Below are 18930 nucleotides of genomic sequence, written 5' to 3'. Positions count from 1 at the left end.
ATATAAGTTATGAAGAAAAACAAAATTTTGAAGACTTCTAGAACATTTTATAAGTATATCTAAAAAACCAGACACAAACAATTATACATTCAGAGGCACACCCTGACATGTATTCATGAATTTATACATATGCTATCAGTTTTTGATAAAAGTGAAACAACAAAAACTGGATAAAGATCAGACAACTACACCAAAGGTCATGCTTATGACTCAAATAAGTTGTATATATAAAACCATATTTGCAGCCTTGCCAACACAAGAGTGTAAATGCATAAACAAAATAAAACTTTGCAAAGATCAACGCACTAAATCTAGCAATCAAGGGATTGTATAAAAGTATCAATGGGTGTAACAGTAACCTAATGTTAAGATACATATGGATGGATACACAAGCAATATTTATATTAATGCCACAATAACTGGATAAGATAAAAGAAACACAAATGCATCTACTCCATACATTTACAGTAAAAAAAAATACATATTTACAATATAGTTAGTAAGTTTGTAATACACCTAATTTGAATTTTTTAATAAAATCTTATTTAAAAGCACAGTTTCCAAAGTACAGAAAAAATACATGAATTCTTCATAAATGTATAGTACTAGAACTATACAGGTTTTCAAAAATCAGGTACCAACAGTAGTTAATATATTTCTGTAATATATATACTAATGTATAAGTAAATAATGTGTACACAAATGCATATTGTTAATATACTAAACATATATTAAATAATATTAAACATAAACTGTACTTTTTTATTCCTACTTCTGAAAAGAAAATAAAACATGTATTCATCTTTAGGTGGTCCGTTTACCTTGCCATGTATGTTCAACCATATTTTTAGTTCTCAAAATCAAAATATGCACAAACCTTTTGCAAATCATACTTATTCATATAATTAATAAGATAATAACTATCACATCTATTTCAAGAAGATTAAATACCTGTGTATATATTGTTATTAACTTGACACCATCTCATGTATCCCCTACATTGTCTCAAAAAATTTTCTCATGTAGTTTAGTTAATACTGTTGTAATGTGTTGCTCTTTATACTGTTTTTATATTTTTTTATCCAAGGTTTAAAATGTTGATGTCAATGGAAACATTGCTCACCCATATGTCGGAAATGTCGGATGGAAATATTGTAAAAATTATAGACATTATGGAAATATTATGAAATATGTGAAAATATGCAATGATATTCCGTAAAATGATAAAAGAAGCATTTATACACCTTTCTAGACTATTATCTTCCATGATGCATATCTTTTTCTTCTAATAAATAATTAGAACTAAATCAATAAAATAATATAAATCATTTAATATTTTTATTATTAAGAAATTTATTTTATTTATGCATTTCATTTTATTCCAATAAGTAATTAGTTTAAGTAATATTTTTATTGTTATAAAAATATCTCACTATTGTTGGTTTTTATGAATATTTTGTCTCAAATATTAACTTTCTTATTATTTATTTATTTTTTCTTGCTTTTATAACGAGGGTCTACAATATCACCATATAAACTATTTATAAAATAATATTTTTATTAAATCCTATAAATTATATAAACCATTTAATATTTTTATTATATTAAAATATTTTATTTTATTTTAATAAGTAGTCAGTTTGATCTTTTGTTTTTTATGAATATTTTATATTTTATCTTAAACATTAATTTTCTTATTATATATTCATTTCCACTGGCTTTTATAATGAGGATCTACAATATTACTATAGACCTTCATGTACTTGTAATAAGACTATAAGAATATATTAAAGATTCTCTCTATTAATTTTCTATTAGGAGGTCTATAGTATTACAATAGACCCTATTGCACTGTAACATACTTGTAGGTATGTTTTAAAGATTCCATTTAAAGGCTTGCTATTGTAAAAGGTCTATAGACTTAAATAGACCATCATGTACTGTAGCATGTCTTTAATAACATAAACTTAAACATTTAGGCTTAAGGGTTCATTGGTCATTCGAACCCTCAACCTGAAATTTTGAAGACTCGAAAGACGCAAAGATGCTGTGAAAATTGTGATGACTGTGCGGGAATTTCAGGAATCTGAAGATGAAGATGAAGAAATAGAAGAGGAAGATGAAGATAAGCATTCTCCTCGACCTTGAGTCCTCAACTCCTCATCTTCATTTTTTTCTTTTTTCCCCTTATTTTTCATGGTCATTCACTGTGAGAGAGAAACAGGAATAGTCTTGCATACCTGAATCAGACTGAGACTTGAGAGTGAGATGAGAGCAATTTTTGAGTTTTAGATGTCCAGTGTCCTGCTTCTTGTTCCAACAAGGTATTTCAGCACAAGGCCAAGGGTAGAAGCCATTCTTGTGCCTATTCGAGCCTGAAGTTGTAGTTCTTCCAGCTTCATTGAAAACTTATTCTTTGTTCCCCATTTAATCTCTCTCTTTTTCTTTTTTATTTGAGATGAAATTTGATTCTCTATCTTTAATTCAAATATGTGCTGAGCTGTCAACATTTGCATGAAAGATTTCAAAATATTATACTGTTTTTTGTTTTTTTTTTGAACAATATAGGCAATATTTACTGAAGTGGCCGAAATATCAACCGACATTTTGTATTTTTCCAAGTGAAGAGTTCATGTCAGTAGGTCTTAACACTGACATATGTCGAGCAACATTACCGAAATGTCGCAACATTTTAAACCATGCTTTTATCTTTGGGGAGTAGTTCTGTGACTGTCTTTTCCCCTCTTGTTATGGTCGCCCTATTATAAATAAGAAGAGGGGCTGCCATCCACTCACTTTTTAACTCTCCAAATCATTCATTTATCTTGTACCTTTCCCTTTCCACTTACTCGATGGTATCAGAGCACTAGATCCAAGTGGAAGAACCTCCTTTATGCTACTACACACTATTCCTTTTTTATTTCTTCACGCGTGGTGGATTAGCAGAAGAGAATTGGTCTGATCACAACCTCTCTTCTTCCCTCCTTTTTAATTCTTTGTCCTTGGTAGTAATACCAAGGTTGAATATTCTTTCAAACCTGTACTGTGTTCAGATGATGTAAACAGCCTTTTTTTTATGAATAATAGTGATTTTATTAATAAGAACACAAAGGATACATATTACTAACCCCACAAAGAGGCGTGAGGTGCCACCTCTAAACTATATCATAAAGCTTACAACTGAGCCCATAAAAGCTGATTCCTATGTACCCCTTGTTTGATTAAAGAATCTGCCAACCCTATGTAACCAATGGCACATTGAGTAACTAAGACTACTATAGGTGAAGAACATGTTTTTTTATCAATATGAAGAACATGTTTCTGGAATTAGGAATTCCTGTGGCTGACCCTGTTGCCCTATATTATGACAATAAGGCTGTATTAGTATTGCTGACAACCATATTGTTCATAACAGAACAAAGCAAATTGAAGTAGACAAGCACTTCATCATAGAGAAGTTGGAAATGGGTGACATTTGTACTTCCTACATTATTTCCACAAATCAGTTAGCCAATATCCTCACAAAAGGAGTTCTTGCTCCTCATCATGTTGGACTTTGTAACAAATTGGTAATGATTGATGTATATAACACAACTTGAGGAAGAGTGTTGTAGTGTGTATTACTCTTTATGTACTGTCTTTATACTGTTTTTATGTTCTTTTATCTTTGGGGGTAGTTCTGTCTTTTCCCCTCTTGTTATGGTTGCCCTATTATAAATAATAAGAGGGGCTGCTGTCCACTCACTTTTTGACTCTCATCATTCATTTCTCTTGTCTCTTTCCTCTTCCACTTACAAGAAATACTTGTGATTTTTAATTTTTTATTGTCTTCAAGACTCTTAAGTTTTAGTTTTGAAAAAGAAATTTGCATTATGCTCTTCTTAAGTTATTATCGTGGATATATGGAAGTGTTACATCATCAAAAAATCTGCAATATTATATAATTGAATAACTAAAAAACGCATATACACTAGGTTTTTTTATTTTATTAATTCTAATATTTAACTTACAGATTTTTTGTTAGTCTTCTACAAGATAATTAATTAATTATATTTGACATGAGTTATTGATCAAAAAGGTAACCTCCAGGTTATGTTTTTTAGTTATCTTTCAGATGCCACCTTTAGGGATGCAAATCAGGTTGCTGATTTGAAGATTTTCAACCACGTTGAGCTTGCCCAGGCCCACTCCAAATTTAACAAATGCTCAACTCAACACAAACCAAGTTGCACCCTAGCCATCCTCTAGTATCAAAGGTTGTCAAACCTAGAGGTGTCAATTGGACTGGATTTGGTCCAACCCAATCCAGTCCAATGTAAGTCCACTTACAAATGGACTGGGCCCAATCAGTGTTTTAAAAGCACAAGGCACAAAAAAAGCACAAGGGCCAATTTGCGCCTGAGGCGCAAGGCGAGGCGTGCGCCTTTTTAAGAAAGGCGCAAAATTACAAAAAAAAAGCTAAAAAAAAAAGTCAGAATTCAAAAAAAGGAAAAAAAATTAAAAAATGCAAAGAATTCAAAAAAATATTAAACATAATGTTAATAAAAATATAAACTTAAATTTTAAAATAAATTATTTAAAAAAACCTATTATCTAAAATTAAAATACATAAACATAACATGTAAAGTGTATTCAAATGAAAATTTAAAAATAAAAGCAAACATATAAAGCATTTTCAAGCATGTAAAACCCACAATCTCTTTTTTTCCCTAATTGCATTGCTTCAAGTAACTAATGTGATTTAAAACATATCGCATTCTTGATTCTATGAGTCACCTTTGTACCACGCCCCTCGAGGCAAGCCCAAACAAGTCTATGCTAGGGTCTAAAATTCTTATTTCTCATAACTTTCATTGCCTTTTAAGAAGATATTTTATTGCAATTAATGAATGAACAACATCAGCAAATAGGGGGTTCTCGGAGCTTAAAAAGACGCACGCCTGGGCTGAGGCGCAAGGCGCATCAGGCACACACTTAGGCGTACCAGGCGCAAGGCGCATCAGGCACACGCTTAGGCGTACCAGGCGCACACCTTTTGAAAGGGGTGCGCCTAGGACCTGGGTGAGGCGCATACCCCAAAATGCGCCTCGTCTGTGCACCTAGGCACGCCTTTTAAATCACTGGGCCCAATCCAGTCTAAATCCAATACAAACCAAATCCAATCCAATCCATTAAAATATAAATGGGCTGGATTGGATCCAATCCAAACCGAATGAAATATCAAAAATTATATATAAAAAAAAAGAGAACATATAAAAAATTACAAAAATATACCCTTTTGGCATTGAAAAAGTACTTTTATAAAAGTAATTTCGTAGAAGTGCTTTTATAAAAGTGCTTTTGTTAAAATTCTTTCATAAAAGTACTTTTGTAAAGTGCTTTCGTAAAAGTGCTTTGTAAAAGTACTTCCATAAAAGTGCTTTCGTAAACGTGCTTTTATAAAAGTACTTCCATAAAAGTGATTTTATAAAAGTACTTCCATAAAAGTTCTTTTGTAAAAGTGCTTTCATAAAAGTGCTTTCATGTAAAAGTACTATAAAAGTACTTTTGTAAAAGCACTTTTATGAAAGTGCTTTCATAAAAGTGTTTTTTTATAAAACTGCTTCTGTAAATGTGCTTTCATAAAAGTACTTTTGTAGAAGTGCTTTTGTAAAAGTATTTTTGTAAATGTTCTTTCGTAAAAGTACTTTTCATAAAAGTGTTTTTGTAAAAGTGCTTTCGTAAAAGTACTTTCATAAGAGTGATTTTATGCCGGCTTCAGTTTTGATCGATTCCAAATTGGACAAGGGTTTGGCCTCATGATTGGATTATTGGAAATTGGTTTAGGTCCAATTCAGACTTTTGGATTGCCCCAACCCTCCAATAATTATAATGGACCGTCCAAATCCGATTTGATAAAGTTTGGATCGCATTGGGATTGGATCCAATCCAAAACCGGTCAATTGTCACCCCTAGTCAAGCCATTTAAGTGCTGCCATAGATATATGATGCTTATATTCCTTCCTCTCAATGGAATTCGGTATCCAATTTAGGTGGATCCAAGTACAGCAAACCACATTGCTGATGGCCTGGCAAAATCTTGGGTTTCAATGTTCTCAGCGGCTTAACCTCCGATAAAACCGATAGACCCATCACCCAGACAGGTTTCTGGGTCCATGTCACCCCTAAACACTAGGTAACAAAAAAAATTAACCCAGTCAACAGGTTGAGGATCAGATAAGTTGTTCACTTTTTCTTTTCTTTTTTGTATTTTTCATCAATAATTCTCATTTATCATATTTATTTTTGTTTAATATGATGAATATATAATATTAGAGGCATGCCTATTTTTTTCTACATATTTTCTGTATTTTTTATCTATTTTTATATTTTTATTTAATTTATGATGTCACGGGTTGACTTGTTCAACTTGGACAGCTAAACTGCTGACACACTACCCAAACAGAAAAGCAATTCTGTTTCTGGGCCAGTTAAAAAACATTGGGGTTTGTAGAAGTTAAATATTTTGGGATGCCATACCACATGAAGAAAATATATGATGGGTGGGGGTTTAGCTGAGGCTGACTATCTAAAAGGGGTGCAAGGAACATAAATGTGTAATTAAATCTTCATTTTTAAAATAAAGCAATAAAACTGTTTACTACCAATCAAAAAATACCCCTTCTGTCAACTGAAATGTTTTAGGAGTAAATATGGAAAAAAAAAGGGGGGGGGGGGGTAGGTAGGGGGGAGAGAGTGAGAGGAGCAATACCTTATGTTTGCTAAGCATTGCCCTCTTACGCTCCTTTGATCTGCAGACAGCAGTTTTGATCCCATGATTGTCCATGGATCCATTTGGCCATAGTTCTGCAAGCTGAATCAGGATCGTGCAGTAAGAATCAATAATGTCAGTTCCAGCAGTCACAGAAGTACAAGAAGGCCACAGTAATCAACACTTGCATCAATTAATTCAAAAGATGTGACACCAATACTTGACTAAATGGTCAGACTGAGCAAAATGAACTAACTGTGACTGCTCTTCAATAAGGGATGGAATAGTTAGCCAATTAGTCAAAAACAGAAAATAAAGGGATAAAAGGAAAAGTTAACCAATATGGGAAGGGTAAAAACAAATTGTGATAACTTGATTTCTAGAGCATATGGAAAAGTTGCAAGTTTCTGAATGAAAAATAGATGCATCAAAAGTAGCCAGCTGAGAAGTGCATGGTGCAGTTTGAATCCAGCCTGGAACAGCCAAGTAAGAATCAAGAAATGAGTATAAAATACCTCTACATACAGCTTTCGGATTTGTGGTCCCTTGTCTTCATCCATTCCCTAGAACAATCAACCTGAAAGGTAAGAAAAGAAAAGGAAACAAATTATAAAAACAAAAGCAAGACCCTTCATCATGGACACAATTTAGTACCTCAACATATAGGTCATAGAGATCACAAATCTTGTCTTCCATAGCATCATCCATGCTATATTTTCCTTTGACCCCTTTTTCTTCTGAGTCAAGTACTTCCTGAAAATCAACAGATGCTCCATCCCGTTGCTCAGGTACCTGAATAAACACATGGGGCATCACATAAGTTCAAGAGGCAAAAACTCAAAAGATGACATATAAAAGATGTAATACAAGCATCACCAGAAAAATGAACAAATAAAATATTGCTGGCTGCATTTTTTATCAGTAACATAGAGAGTTTTTTTGAAGACACAGTTTTATTAATTGAATGAAAATTCTATACAAAATATACAAGTGCCAGAGCACCCCTTGTTTTGGGTAAGCAATCACTACCTACCTCTGTGTCATTTTCTTCTGTTACAACTTACAAGATCCCTCCTTGGGTAATTATTCCCTAAAATATTTGATTTCTTCCTACACCTTGCCTTGCTAGAGTATCAGTCATACTATTGGCTGATCTTGGTACCCATTCAAATCTTGTGCCCACCTCTCTTGCCAGCAAATTTATCTCTCTTATAGCATGTCTAAAGACCAAGGTCCAAATTCAGCAACCACCAAATTAGAGTTTTGGAGTCCCCTTCCACCAACAAGTTTGCCTTTTGTTTGATAGTTAACGCTGACATGTTTGTCAAAGATTACTGGCTACATCACAGGATTGTCCTTCAAATTTAACAAGCAAATCCTTCAAAATGAGTTTCAAACCCATCCATGTATTGATAAAACAAGAACTTGAAGTACAATCGTATGATATACCTCAGTATGGATAAATGGCAACAAACATTCCTTCAAATTTTGATCCATCAAGAGAGCATGTTGGAATCATATGTAATACAATTCACTCATACCTACCTTAGACTTTAAAGAGGAAGCTTGCATTTTTATCATTTCAACGACCTCTTTTTTTATTTGTTGGAAGTGGTCATCTTTCTCTTGTTTCGCCGACAAACCCAATTCAACCATCTCTTTCAAGTTTCTCTGTGACAAAAACATATTATGTAAGTATCTTCTTTCTCCTTGTAACTGGGGAAAATAAAGTTAATCATTACCCAATCCAAAAACAGAAAAGAAAGAAAGGGTAAATCAGATCTCAGACTGATAATGTAAGGGAAGTTCTGCATATAAACAATTCAACATATTCGAGGCATGAAGTTAATATATAACTAGCAAGTTACATGTTAGCAAGCACAACTGTTTGTCGTGATCATCAAAGCCTTCTCGCAACTGTTGGCATACTTGTAGGCTTGGGGGCGGAAATAGGTATCAGTGAGATGCAAGCTAGATTATCTTTTTAAATAAGAAATACCTTCAATGTCTTAAGCTGCACCAAGTGGCCGAGAATACTCATAAGACGATTTATTAACTCATCTGAAATTTTTCCTTGGCTTGACTGCTACAATTTCCAAAAGAAATGGTTAAAGAATTTTCTTGGATATTCCAAATAAACATCCATGAGTTGTAACAAGTAAAGAAACATTAATAAATAAACAAAATCCTTAGATACAAATAGTAAGTCGAAGAGCTATCTTTCATTACCGCTAGTCTGGCAACTTTAGCAAGCTTCTGTTTTACTTCTCGAGGCAATCTCCTTTTGATTGCCTGCGATGAAACATCACCATCCTGAACTTCCATGATCGGTGGTCTTGCTGTACCAAAAATGATGATTTAATAAGAGAGTCATTAATTTGCTTAGAGGAAGAGAACAATAACCAAATGACTTAGATTCGCAATAATTGCCAAACTTACACACTGCAACAATCTTCTCCAGCTCCCTAATGGCCCTTTCAAGCATTGTACCTTTTGGCCTAACACTAGAACCTTCCCTTGCATGCATGGATGGAATCTTCTGATCACAATTAGGTAAAATTTCAATTAGCAAAAAGTTAGCTCACAGAAGAATCCATCATCACTGTTATCATTAATTTACGAAAAGGAATTTTTATGAGGAACAGAAATCTAACCCCACTCAAACTAGTTGTTTCCAGTGTATCTTACTAACATTTATCCACAAATACATGATAGAATTCTGAACAATCGTACTTGTATATGTTTTGCTTCTGATAAAATTTTACTTTACCAAAATATTGAATTTTTTGTCTTTATATTTGATATACATCCTCATGATACTAGATCTTAGATATAGTTGACTGGGTCCTTTTGCAAAGACCATCTAACTTAATTTTCTATAATTATATTCAATTAGCTAAATCACTATTACCTATCTGGATAAAAAGGAACAAAGAGTGCACAAGAGGACATACACAGGTAGCAGATACTCAAGACTTCCCCTCTCTTTCTGTTGATACAATTTTCAGTTTTATTAGAAAATTAATAAACACTGTTTTGATCAAAATATGAAAAAAAAGGTGTGCTGAAATTGTACAATGAGATGCTTTTATTCAGAAAGATTGTGAAAATTAGAGATTCCAATCTCAATACTGATTTCATTTTGATAAATAAAAATTTATTCACAAAACAAAAAAGAAAAGAAGTTGTTCCCCAATCAATCAATGAGTGTTAAGTAAATACATGTGGCAGTTTGCACAAGCCGACACAAATAATTCAAACATGGGCAACAAAAAAACAGTTATCAGCATGCCTTGCTAATTTTCAATTAAGCAAACAACTATGCAAATGGAAAAACCAGAAAATCAAGCACCATAGATATTTAATTGATGATTACTTACAGCAGTCTGCACTGGGTACTTGATCCCAGAGGAATTAAGGTCAGGCAGTTGGTTACTGCTATTCTTCTCCTTCTGCCTAACTTTGGTGGAGAGCTCTATCTCAGTCATATCATTCAATTGTCTGCCGGGTTGAGGTTCAATCTGAGTGGAAGCACCTTTATCCCGATATATCTGATGGACAGCATCAGAGGGCACACTTGGAACTTTCAATTTATTACCAACCTCTCTAGGTTGCATGATTCCACTCTTCTGTTTTTCAATATTCTTTGCTTCTATTGGAAACATAGAAGCATCCCTATTAGAAGTCTTCGATGAATTAGGATTCTCCAATTTAGTATTAGAATCAGTAGACTTCTTCTTGGAAGGTCCTAGAGAATTCAATTGATTCTGAACTTTCTCATCTTCATAGTACTCACTAATAGTGGCTAAACTTTGAGAAGAACCATAAGATTTGGTCCCTACCAATGGTGCTGTCCGTGCAGCAGCTTTCATCCTCACATTACCCACTTTAGCATGCTTACTTGGTAGATGCTCACTATCTTTTGCATTTCTGTTTGATACATGCTCACCGTCCTTCTCACCACGAGATTTTGCAGGATCCTTCCTTCTGCGTTTCTTTGGTTGGTAGTCAGGTGAAGCAACAGGTTCATTTCTAGAAGCCATAAAACAAAAGAAAACGTGACACACGAAACTCAAGCATTCGATACAACTTATTTGATTATCATAGTTTCAAGTCAATCATTAATAGAAAAAGATCACCAATGATTGTCACTAACGGAAAATGCATCACATATGGACAGATGATAACATTTTAGGATAGTTTAAAATGAAGTAAAAAAAAGTTAAAACAATAGAAAATTCAGCTTAATAAAAATACCAGCACTTAACAAACACTTTTTTGTTATTTTTTAAATCAAGCAAATTGTAAGCCAATATGCCAATATATCATACTTCATCCAACAAGGCATGTGCTGTTAAAAAGTGCACAATGGTAGGGGTATAGTTTAGGGGAAGTATGTTGTACTTCAGGTTTCGCTCTTTTTGTTCAATCTATTTGTACACTATTTATCTAAAATACATTAGCCAAGAACAATAGAAGGTTGAAGGGCCTTGGGTACTCCAATAAGCTGGTTAGAGAAGCTATTTTGCTGGCATCCAACCAGAACTGCTCATTCAGATGGACACCCCAATCAGCTAAAATAATAGTGGATGTCCTTGCAAGAAATGGAGTAACTAGGGATCACCTTCTATGGGGTACACCAGGTCTGGCTATTTCTGTAAATTAAGGTCTAATAGAAATTTAATGTTCTCTGTCAGCCTTTGAGATGTTTGTACGACTTTTTTCTATCTTTTTTCAAGATACAAGAGAAGTTTTTATTTTATTATCCTTTAATATAAGATGTTCATGGTTACTAATTAGGGGTGGACACAAATCAAGCTTTTCATGAGCTACTCAAGCTCAGCTCGTGAAAAGCTTGAGTCAGTCCGGTCTAAACCTAGCTTCATGCTGAGATTGAGCCCAATGAATCTTGGTTTGTGAGGCTCACAAGCCTAATATTTTTATCTTTTTACATGTAAATAATAAATACTTTTTACATGTAAAAGAATAAATAATTTTACATGTATAATTTTTTTTATAGGAAGTTTGGCTTGCAAACGAGCCTGAGCTAAGCCAAACTAAGCTCGAATATATGAGCTTTTGAGTCAAGCCAAATTCAAGCTCAAGATCAAACTCGAGCCTCATGTTTTTTTGGCAAGCCGAGATCGAATAGCCAAATATTTGGCTCATCTTGGCTCAAATCCACCCTATTACTGACCAAATAAATGAAGGGAGACTCATAGAGAGTCATTGAATGAGTCAGAGACCACTCTAATAGGCCAAAAGTCTTTAGCAAATATTATGGATTATGGGCTTCCAAGTTGAATACCTTGTTCACTGGATCCAAGATCAACTAACTCAACTGACGATAGAAGTCCCATTCAACAACCAAAAGGATCTAAGAAATAATATCTACAAGTTAGGAAACATGAAGCAACACCTCACTTTCACTTCAATCTGCTTCTAGTACCAAATAGATGGGTGAAAGTTTGAGAGTTTCCCTTCGGATCTCTAAAAAGATTGCCATCCCCATTGACTTCTTCCAAGTTGCCAAGTTCTTTTTGTTATAGGAAACTAAAAAGGGTATTGATAGAAGAGAGAGGAAAACAAGTGCAATCATCAAGCCTTCGCAAGAAGGGGAACAGTAATACAAAAGGCTTGTTACAAACTGCATACAAGATGATGGTAATACTTGCTACATACAAGCAAGATTATAGCATTTTTTTTAAGATAAAGAATTTTTTTTCTTTAAACCTAGCTTGTATGCAATCACCCGAGGGAAAAGAAATTCCCAATGAAAACCCAACTAAAGTAAAAGAAAACCTGGCCAGGCCAAAACACCCCAAACAGGCCGACCCCTCAAAAACTAAACCCCTTACAATAGGAAACAAAAGCGATACAAACAAACAACGAAACCCTGATCATCAAACAAACAAAACTGACTCCCTTTCAAGCCCCAAGAACCCAAATCCGCCACCCAACAAGAACCCAAGCCCCCTAACAGATTCCAATTCAATCAGTCTTCTTGTTTGATTTGTGAATGCAAATAGCGTATCCACCAAACAGTCCAAACCTATAATACTACTAGTAATTTCCCCACCTCAAAAACTCCTTTCGATCACTAACCAGTTCAGAGACAGGCCCCCATAGATGTCTAGTCAAATGTTTGAGTCATTGAACCTTAAAAAGCAATTTTTTTTGAGACTGAGAGAGAGCAGATAACTGAAATCATTAAGTATTCAAAAAAGGGGGGATGTACATGAGAGGATGTACAAGCCTTTTAAGCACAACAAAAGCAAAGAGACAGCCCTCTAGGAAGGCAGCATATTGGAGCTATACAAAAAATCCTTTCCCAGCCCAGATTTAGCTAGATTATCAGCCACTTGATTTAATTCTCTAGGTATCCATCTAAAACTGCAGTGTAAATAAGAGGCCAGCTCCCTGATTTCCAACAACAGATGGGATAGCTTCCATGGGGTATCTATTTCTTTTGAAAGCAAATTTGATCAAACATACAACTAGAATGCATAGCTAGGGTTTTCTTTTGAAACCTTATTAGAAAAAGAATGAAAGAAAAAAAAAATATGAAGCAACAAAAGGGCATCTATTTCATGCATGATAGCTCCCATGTCATGCATTTACCTGTTCTTTTTTATTGTTACTCTTTCCCATTCCATTAATGAAACCCATCATTGGATAACCGATCTTTTGGTTATACTTTTTTTGCAAAGTAATTCATTCATTTTTTGCCTTGCCTTCCTTTATTCATTTATTTATTTGCCTGTCATTCATTCAACTCCTCTTCCTAAGAAATGCCCTTCTTAATATGGTTTTATCGTTGAAACTAGGAATGGGAGAACCAGATTTGAATATCCCTCCAATAATGGAGAACATAGAAGTGCTGAATCTTCTTTCCTACAGAGGAGGTCTCTGCAATCTCCTTTATCAAAACCAAGGTGAGAGAAAATAGTAGACATAGTCTAGAACATGACAAAGTACTGTCAACTAAAGAAAGCTTGTTAATAGGAAGGGACAAAAGAAACTCACATGCGTTCCAACTTCCCCCTATTAACAAAGAAACCAATGTGTTTCGTTGCTGACTTGTCAACTTGAAAATACTCATCCTGCAGAAGAGACAAAGGGGCATTCATAATAGCATTTTAATGATATCAATGAGGTCCATGCAATTCAACTAAACAGTTAATTGTATGCAGAAAGCATGAAGAAAATGAGTAAATAGATGGCAAACAGCTACTACATGATAGTCTAACATGCAACAAGTGCATGAATTGGAATGCACATCTCCCCTCAAAAAGGTATGCCTTATAGCCAATTCTACTGGGCCATGGGCAGGAAAACAGAAAATTAATTGACAGGAAAACTAGGCACAGTAGTTCATATTATAAAATAAACATTTTCCATGAATTCATGCACAATTAACCATGATGATACTAACTTGGAAAATAAAAGGAAAAAAAATCAAATACACTCAATGTTACAAATGTTATTTTTTGTATCCAGTTATAACAATTAAACTACAAGAAAAAAAAATGATACCAACCAGCTCAGTATCATCAATAAAAGAATCTTCTGTGTCATATTGATCATCATCAGGAACACCATCCAGTTCTTCCTCATCACTACTATGCTTACCCTGAAAAGAATAAATAGTCAAATTCCAAATGCCATAATTCAGAAAACAGCAAGGTCTTAGACTAGGGGCTTGAACCAGCAAATTTCTGGGCTTGAGCTAGGTTTTGTGTCCAGATATACACACACACACACACCAGTCCACGATCACCCCTATCAATATACTCTTATGAGAAACCAACTAAGAATATCTTATCCAGAATCTGGAATTATTGAATCAATGAAACTCAAAATAATAAAGAAGAACCAAGTATCATCTCTACCATATAGAGGCGCTCAATTTTCTCTATAACAGCACTAAAACGATTTGCAGGAGGTGCATCCTTCAATTCACTTTCCACAGGTTGACCCTACAAAAGATAAAGCACAACTTAGTCATTCACTAAAAGAACATCCCAGGGGTGGTGCAAAAAGGGTCCAACATTATATACATCCATACTAAAGTAAGTTCACTTGTAAATAACAAGTTTAAGAATGGCCTTGCAAATGTGATGCAAATTAAATTGAAGTCGATACACTATGTGATGTTGTAAGAGCATAAACATGCACAACACCATTGGCAAGCACGAATGGGTGTGTGGAACAGACGCCTTGGCCATTGAAGCACTGTGATATACTACTCTAAGCATTCTGTATGCATCTTAGTATGCAAAACAATAACACGGGCAGTACCATGTGACTGAATCCATGATGAGGAACATGTGTGGACCTGGGAAAGACACTTAGTCTAGTGCCACATTTCTCGTGTGTCTCTCTCATAATGACTTGAGTTTAGGTGGCATAACTAACCAAAACACCACTGACAAAAGATATTCCCAAACTCACTTTCCTCGTGACTTTCTAAAAGTGTGCAAGTAAAGACAATCCAGAACTTCCAGAGCAGGAACAAAAGGGGATCAGATCCCAATACAGAATTACAGACAACTTAACCCATCAGAATAACAGATTAGAATATTCAGAAACCCTCAGGGGGTGTCAGAGCACCCACCACCAGTATTACCCACTCTGAGGAGAATCAGGTTCTCCTCACTCAATTCTCAGCTCAGCAGAAACCCTAACTCCTTAGATCACCAGATTAGAAGTGATCCTCCTATCTTTCAGCTCCATTTTCATCGCATCACTATCTGCAACTTTCAAAATCCACACAGACTAAAGCCTCACCAGTCACCATGAACCCACACATGTTATCATGCAAGTAATGGCAAATGAGGAATACTTTCATAATAAATGAGCGGGACTTATATAACAAAAAAAAAAAAAGAAACAGAAGCAAATCAGAGTTCCAACTACCCTCGCAGTAATAGCACAATGCACTACTCCATATACAAAATATGCCACATAATCATGCTCTCGCAGATAAAGACACATACAAATGATGTCTATTTGGATGAAAACTGGCAAAGGAGTACTTTAAAATTAATAAGTATAACAAGATAAGCAAGGTTTAAAGTGTTGGTATTGGTGGAAATATTTGATTTATATTTACAAGCTCAACATTTATAGGTAAGGGAATGTAGAGGATAAATCTCAACACCATTTACATGAAATCCAAGAATTGTTGAAGGTATTGTAGTTGTGCTCGCAAGGGGAAGAAAACAAGGGAAGATGCTTCCTCTTTATTTCTTTATTTAACTATAAAATATTAAATCATCATTGTCATCCAATCCTTATCCCAATTATATGGAGTTGGTTAAATGAATCTTATTTGACCATTCTATTTTGCTTAATGTCATATCTATTGTTAAATGCTATTACCCATGTCACTTTTTGTTTACTCCTAGCCCTTCTAGGACCCTTTTTTGGTAGGAATAGGAAAATAAGAGAACTAGAAAAAACGAGGGGTAGTTTGACTTCATGTGATTCTAGTTGATCAACCAAATAATCAATTACACAAACAAAAACAAAAACAAAAACAAAAACAAAAACAAAAACAAAAAAAACTAAGATTTAACTTCATGTATGAAAATAATTTTGTACTCCATATAGCACCGGTGATTTTCACTAGGAATACGTCCATTCCGGTAAAAACCAAAGAAAAACTCTCTAAAACTAACAGCCCAATCAACCACAGTCGGCAAGCCACTAAAGAGCACCAACAAAAGTACCAAATTTGTTCCACTGGACCACGAAAGTTGCTATATTGCAATTACAGACACAGCTCAGTCAAAATAAAATAGACGACAATTCCAACACAGAGCTTCAAAAAACGAACTTGCTTCAACTTTCCATTGCTGTCATAAACCAAAATAATGAGAACTATCAAAATAGAACCCTTACCGGAGCAATACGAGACTCGAGGGCGGGGTGGGCACCTGAAGGAGCCTCGGAAGCGAGAGGAGGTTGATTAGCCTTGTTAGCTTCCTTGATGAGTTTCTTCCAAGACACTATAGTAGTCTCCCCGGGTCTAAGCTCTACGGTAAACCAGCGTCCATTCTTCGAAGCATGTGAAGACGAAGAGGCCCCGCCGGCCGCCGGCGGGAAAGAAGAAGAAACCCTCGACGAGTTCCCGCCACTGACCTTCTCCTCCTCCATGGAAGCGTAGGGAACCGTCTCGAATGTCTAGGGCATTGGAATCGAATTTGCAGACAACAACATTGAACGAGAAGAATAATAGGATTGAAAATTTCTAGGGCGAAGGAGGAGGCGTGTGCCGGAATGTACCATAATTAAAGAGGGAAGCCAATCCCAATGAACACAGATGGAAATCGAGAGGGAAGGAGGGCTGAAAGAGAATTCAGAGTGGAGAATTGAGAGAGATGACTGAGAGATAACTGTAACCTGTCTCTTTCCTTGCGAGTTTCGACGCCGTGCGATGGATGATACTAAATTCTTGTCAGCCTTAACCGTGCATCAGTTTCCATGTTCTCTCATCTCTCTCTTTCTCTCGTTGATTTCAGATTTTTAATTTATTAATTAATTTATTTATATACATGTATTTGTTTCTTGGTCGATTTCTAGTATTCCCCTCTAACAGTCATTTAAATCGTAAGACGTAATTGCCCTTCACTCAAATAAAATTTACTCCACAGTCTTAATCTAAGGTTATTAAGGCTAGTTTGGAAAGGGTAGAAATATAAATACGTAGAGTGCAAAATCTTGTATTTTGTATTATTTTCTATGTATTTATATTGTATATATTTGTATTTATATTCCTTCCAAATGGAGTCTAAGAATCAACTATAACTTGGCACAAGTAAATCAAGGTTTTAACGAATCACATTAGAAAAGTCACACAATCTACTTACTTTTAATTGTTTCACATGTCTTAAGGTATATTTACCATCAAAATTTTAATAAAAACTTGTTAAATACTAGTATAAAGAAAGGTGATATGCATATGTCCAAGTCAATGACAAAGATACAAGTTGGCATTATGTAGTCGCATTTAACTTTTATAACTTATACCAAAATCAAGGTAAGTATCATCTTTATAATAGCATTGATGTCAATTGTGATATGTTGTCTTATCACTGGTTCACATTATGGCTTTACGGTGTAGTTCATGCATCATAGATTTTGCTTGATTTTTATTTGTATTAGGTTGCATTAATTCTCTAGATTCTATTGATTTACACTCCAATTTTATTTACACCGATGCAAATGTATGAAATTTTGGTTTATTTTGTAATTTGGGTTTTACTTCGTTTTGCCTTGGATTTAATATGTAGAACTCCCAATAAAATTAAACTAATATTTGGACTCAACTCAAGGCCATAGAGGGTATTATGAGTAGTAGCCCATTCTTTTGAAACAAAATCATACACATTAATCTTTAATTTGTAACATTGTCACTATCATCTAAAACCATGTCCCTACCTATGGGATCAACTATATGAATCATGTTTGTTATTCTGTTCTACTCAGTGTCATGTTAGCTTTTAAATTGTGAGTGTCTAAAATCATTTCTTTATATTTCAACTAATGTCCTTTTTGGTTTGTCCCTAGCTCTTGTAAATAATACAACTCATTGCAAATCAGTTTGGTTGTTTTTGGTACCAATGTTACTGAAATGTTTTGGATTGATGATAACAAATTTGTAAGGTATGTATTGTCACATCGCATTTGAGAGTCAATTCAGCTAAAACAATCAAACTTCACCCGTCCCCCCTCCTTAAAAAAAAAACAAAAAAAAAGAAAAAAAAAAGAAAAGCAAGCAATGTCAAATTGGCATTTCAACTATAAATGTCATTAATTAGTCCCACACACCTATTTTTAAGGTATGCCTAATTCAATTATAAACAAACTCAAATAATAGTTGCGTGCCAATTTGTATTGATCAACCTAAAACATTTTAGATAGAAGGAGCAATGATATCGAACACAACATTTCCCTTAAAGGTGTTGTAAATGGACTTTTTTTGCAAGCAACCAAACCATCTCAATTTACTTTCTCTCATTTTGTTACCTATTTAAGCTAAACTTACGTTCTTTTAAATGACTTCACTTATGATCAAATCTTTTTAAGTTTTCCACTCTCCTTTGTGAGTTAGGTCAATTATCTACTAATCATTTATAGACAATTCAAGAGTTGGGCCTTTCTAAAATTATTAT

The 18930-nt window shown here is 34.4% G+C and overlaps 1 protein-coding gene across 3 annotated transcripts in view; it reads right to left on the bottom strand.

Moving 5' to 3' along the window:
• Positions 1 to 17276, bottom strand: part of LOC104605837 (ubinuclein-1-like) — a 38482-nt gene extending 21206 nt beyond the window's left edge. Inside the window, exons 1-12 of one of the 3 annotated variants that reach the window (XM_010270763.3) lie at positions 16658 to 17276; positions 14644 to 14730; positions 14292 to 14384; positions 13778 to 13854; positions 10132 to 10783; positions 9191 to 9290; positions 8981 to 9090; positions 8751 to 8837; positions 8297 to 8422; positions 7406 to 7543; positions 7267 to 7314; positions 6752 to 6853 (exon numbers count right to left, since the gene is read on the bottom strand). In XM_010270763.3, coding sequence (XP_010269065.1) covers positions 6752 to 6853; positions 7267 to 7314; positions 7406 to 7543; positions 8297 to 8422; positions 8751 to 8837; positions 8981 to 9090; positions 9191 to 9290; positions 10132 to 10783; positions 13778 to 13854; positions 14292 to 14384; positions 14644 to 14730; positions 16658 to 16912 — 1875 coding nt within the window. In that variant the 5' untranslated portion in view covers positions 16913 to 17276. The remainder of the gene's footprint in view (positions 1 to 6751; positions 6854 to 7266; positions 7315 to 7405; positions 7544 to 8296; positions 8423 to 8750; positions 8838 to 8980; positions 9091 to 9190; positions 9291 to 10131; positions 10784 to 13777; positions 13855 to 14291; positions 14385 to 14643; positions 14731 to 16657) is intronic. The other 2 variants (XM_010270764.3, XM_010270765.3) reach the window with 2 other exon arrangements.
• Between the last annotated feature and the right edge of the window lie 1654 nt (positions 17277 to 18930).

This window comes from Nelumbo nucifera, chromosome 1 (assembly GCF_055504915.1).
Source record: "Nelumbo nucifera cultivar China Antique chromosome 1, China Antique-T2T, whole genome shotgun sequence".
Lineage (NCBI taxonomy): Eukaryota > Viridiplantae > Streptophyta > Magnoliopsida > Proteales > Nelumbonaceae > Nelumbo > Nelumbo nucifera.
The sequence above is the reverse complement of the archived record's forward strand: the minus strand, read 5'-3'. Positions and strand labels throughout refer to the sequence as shown.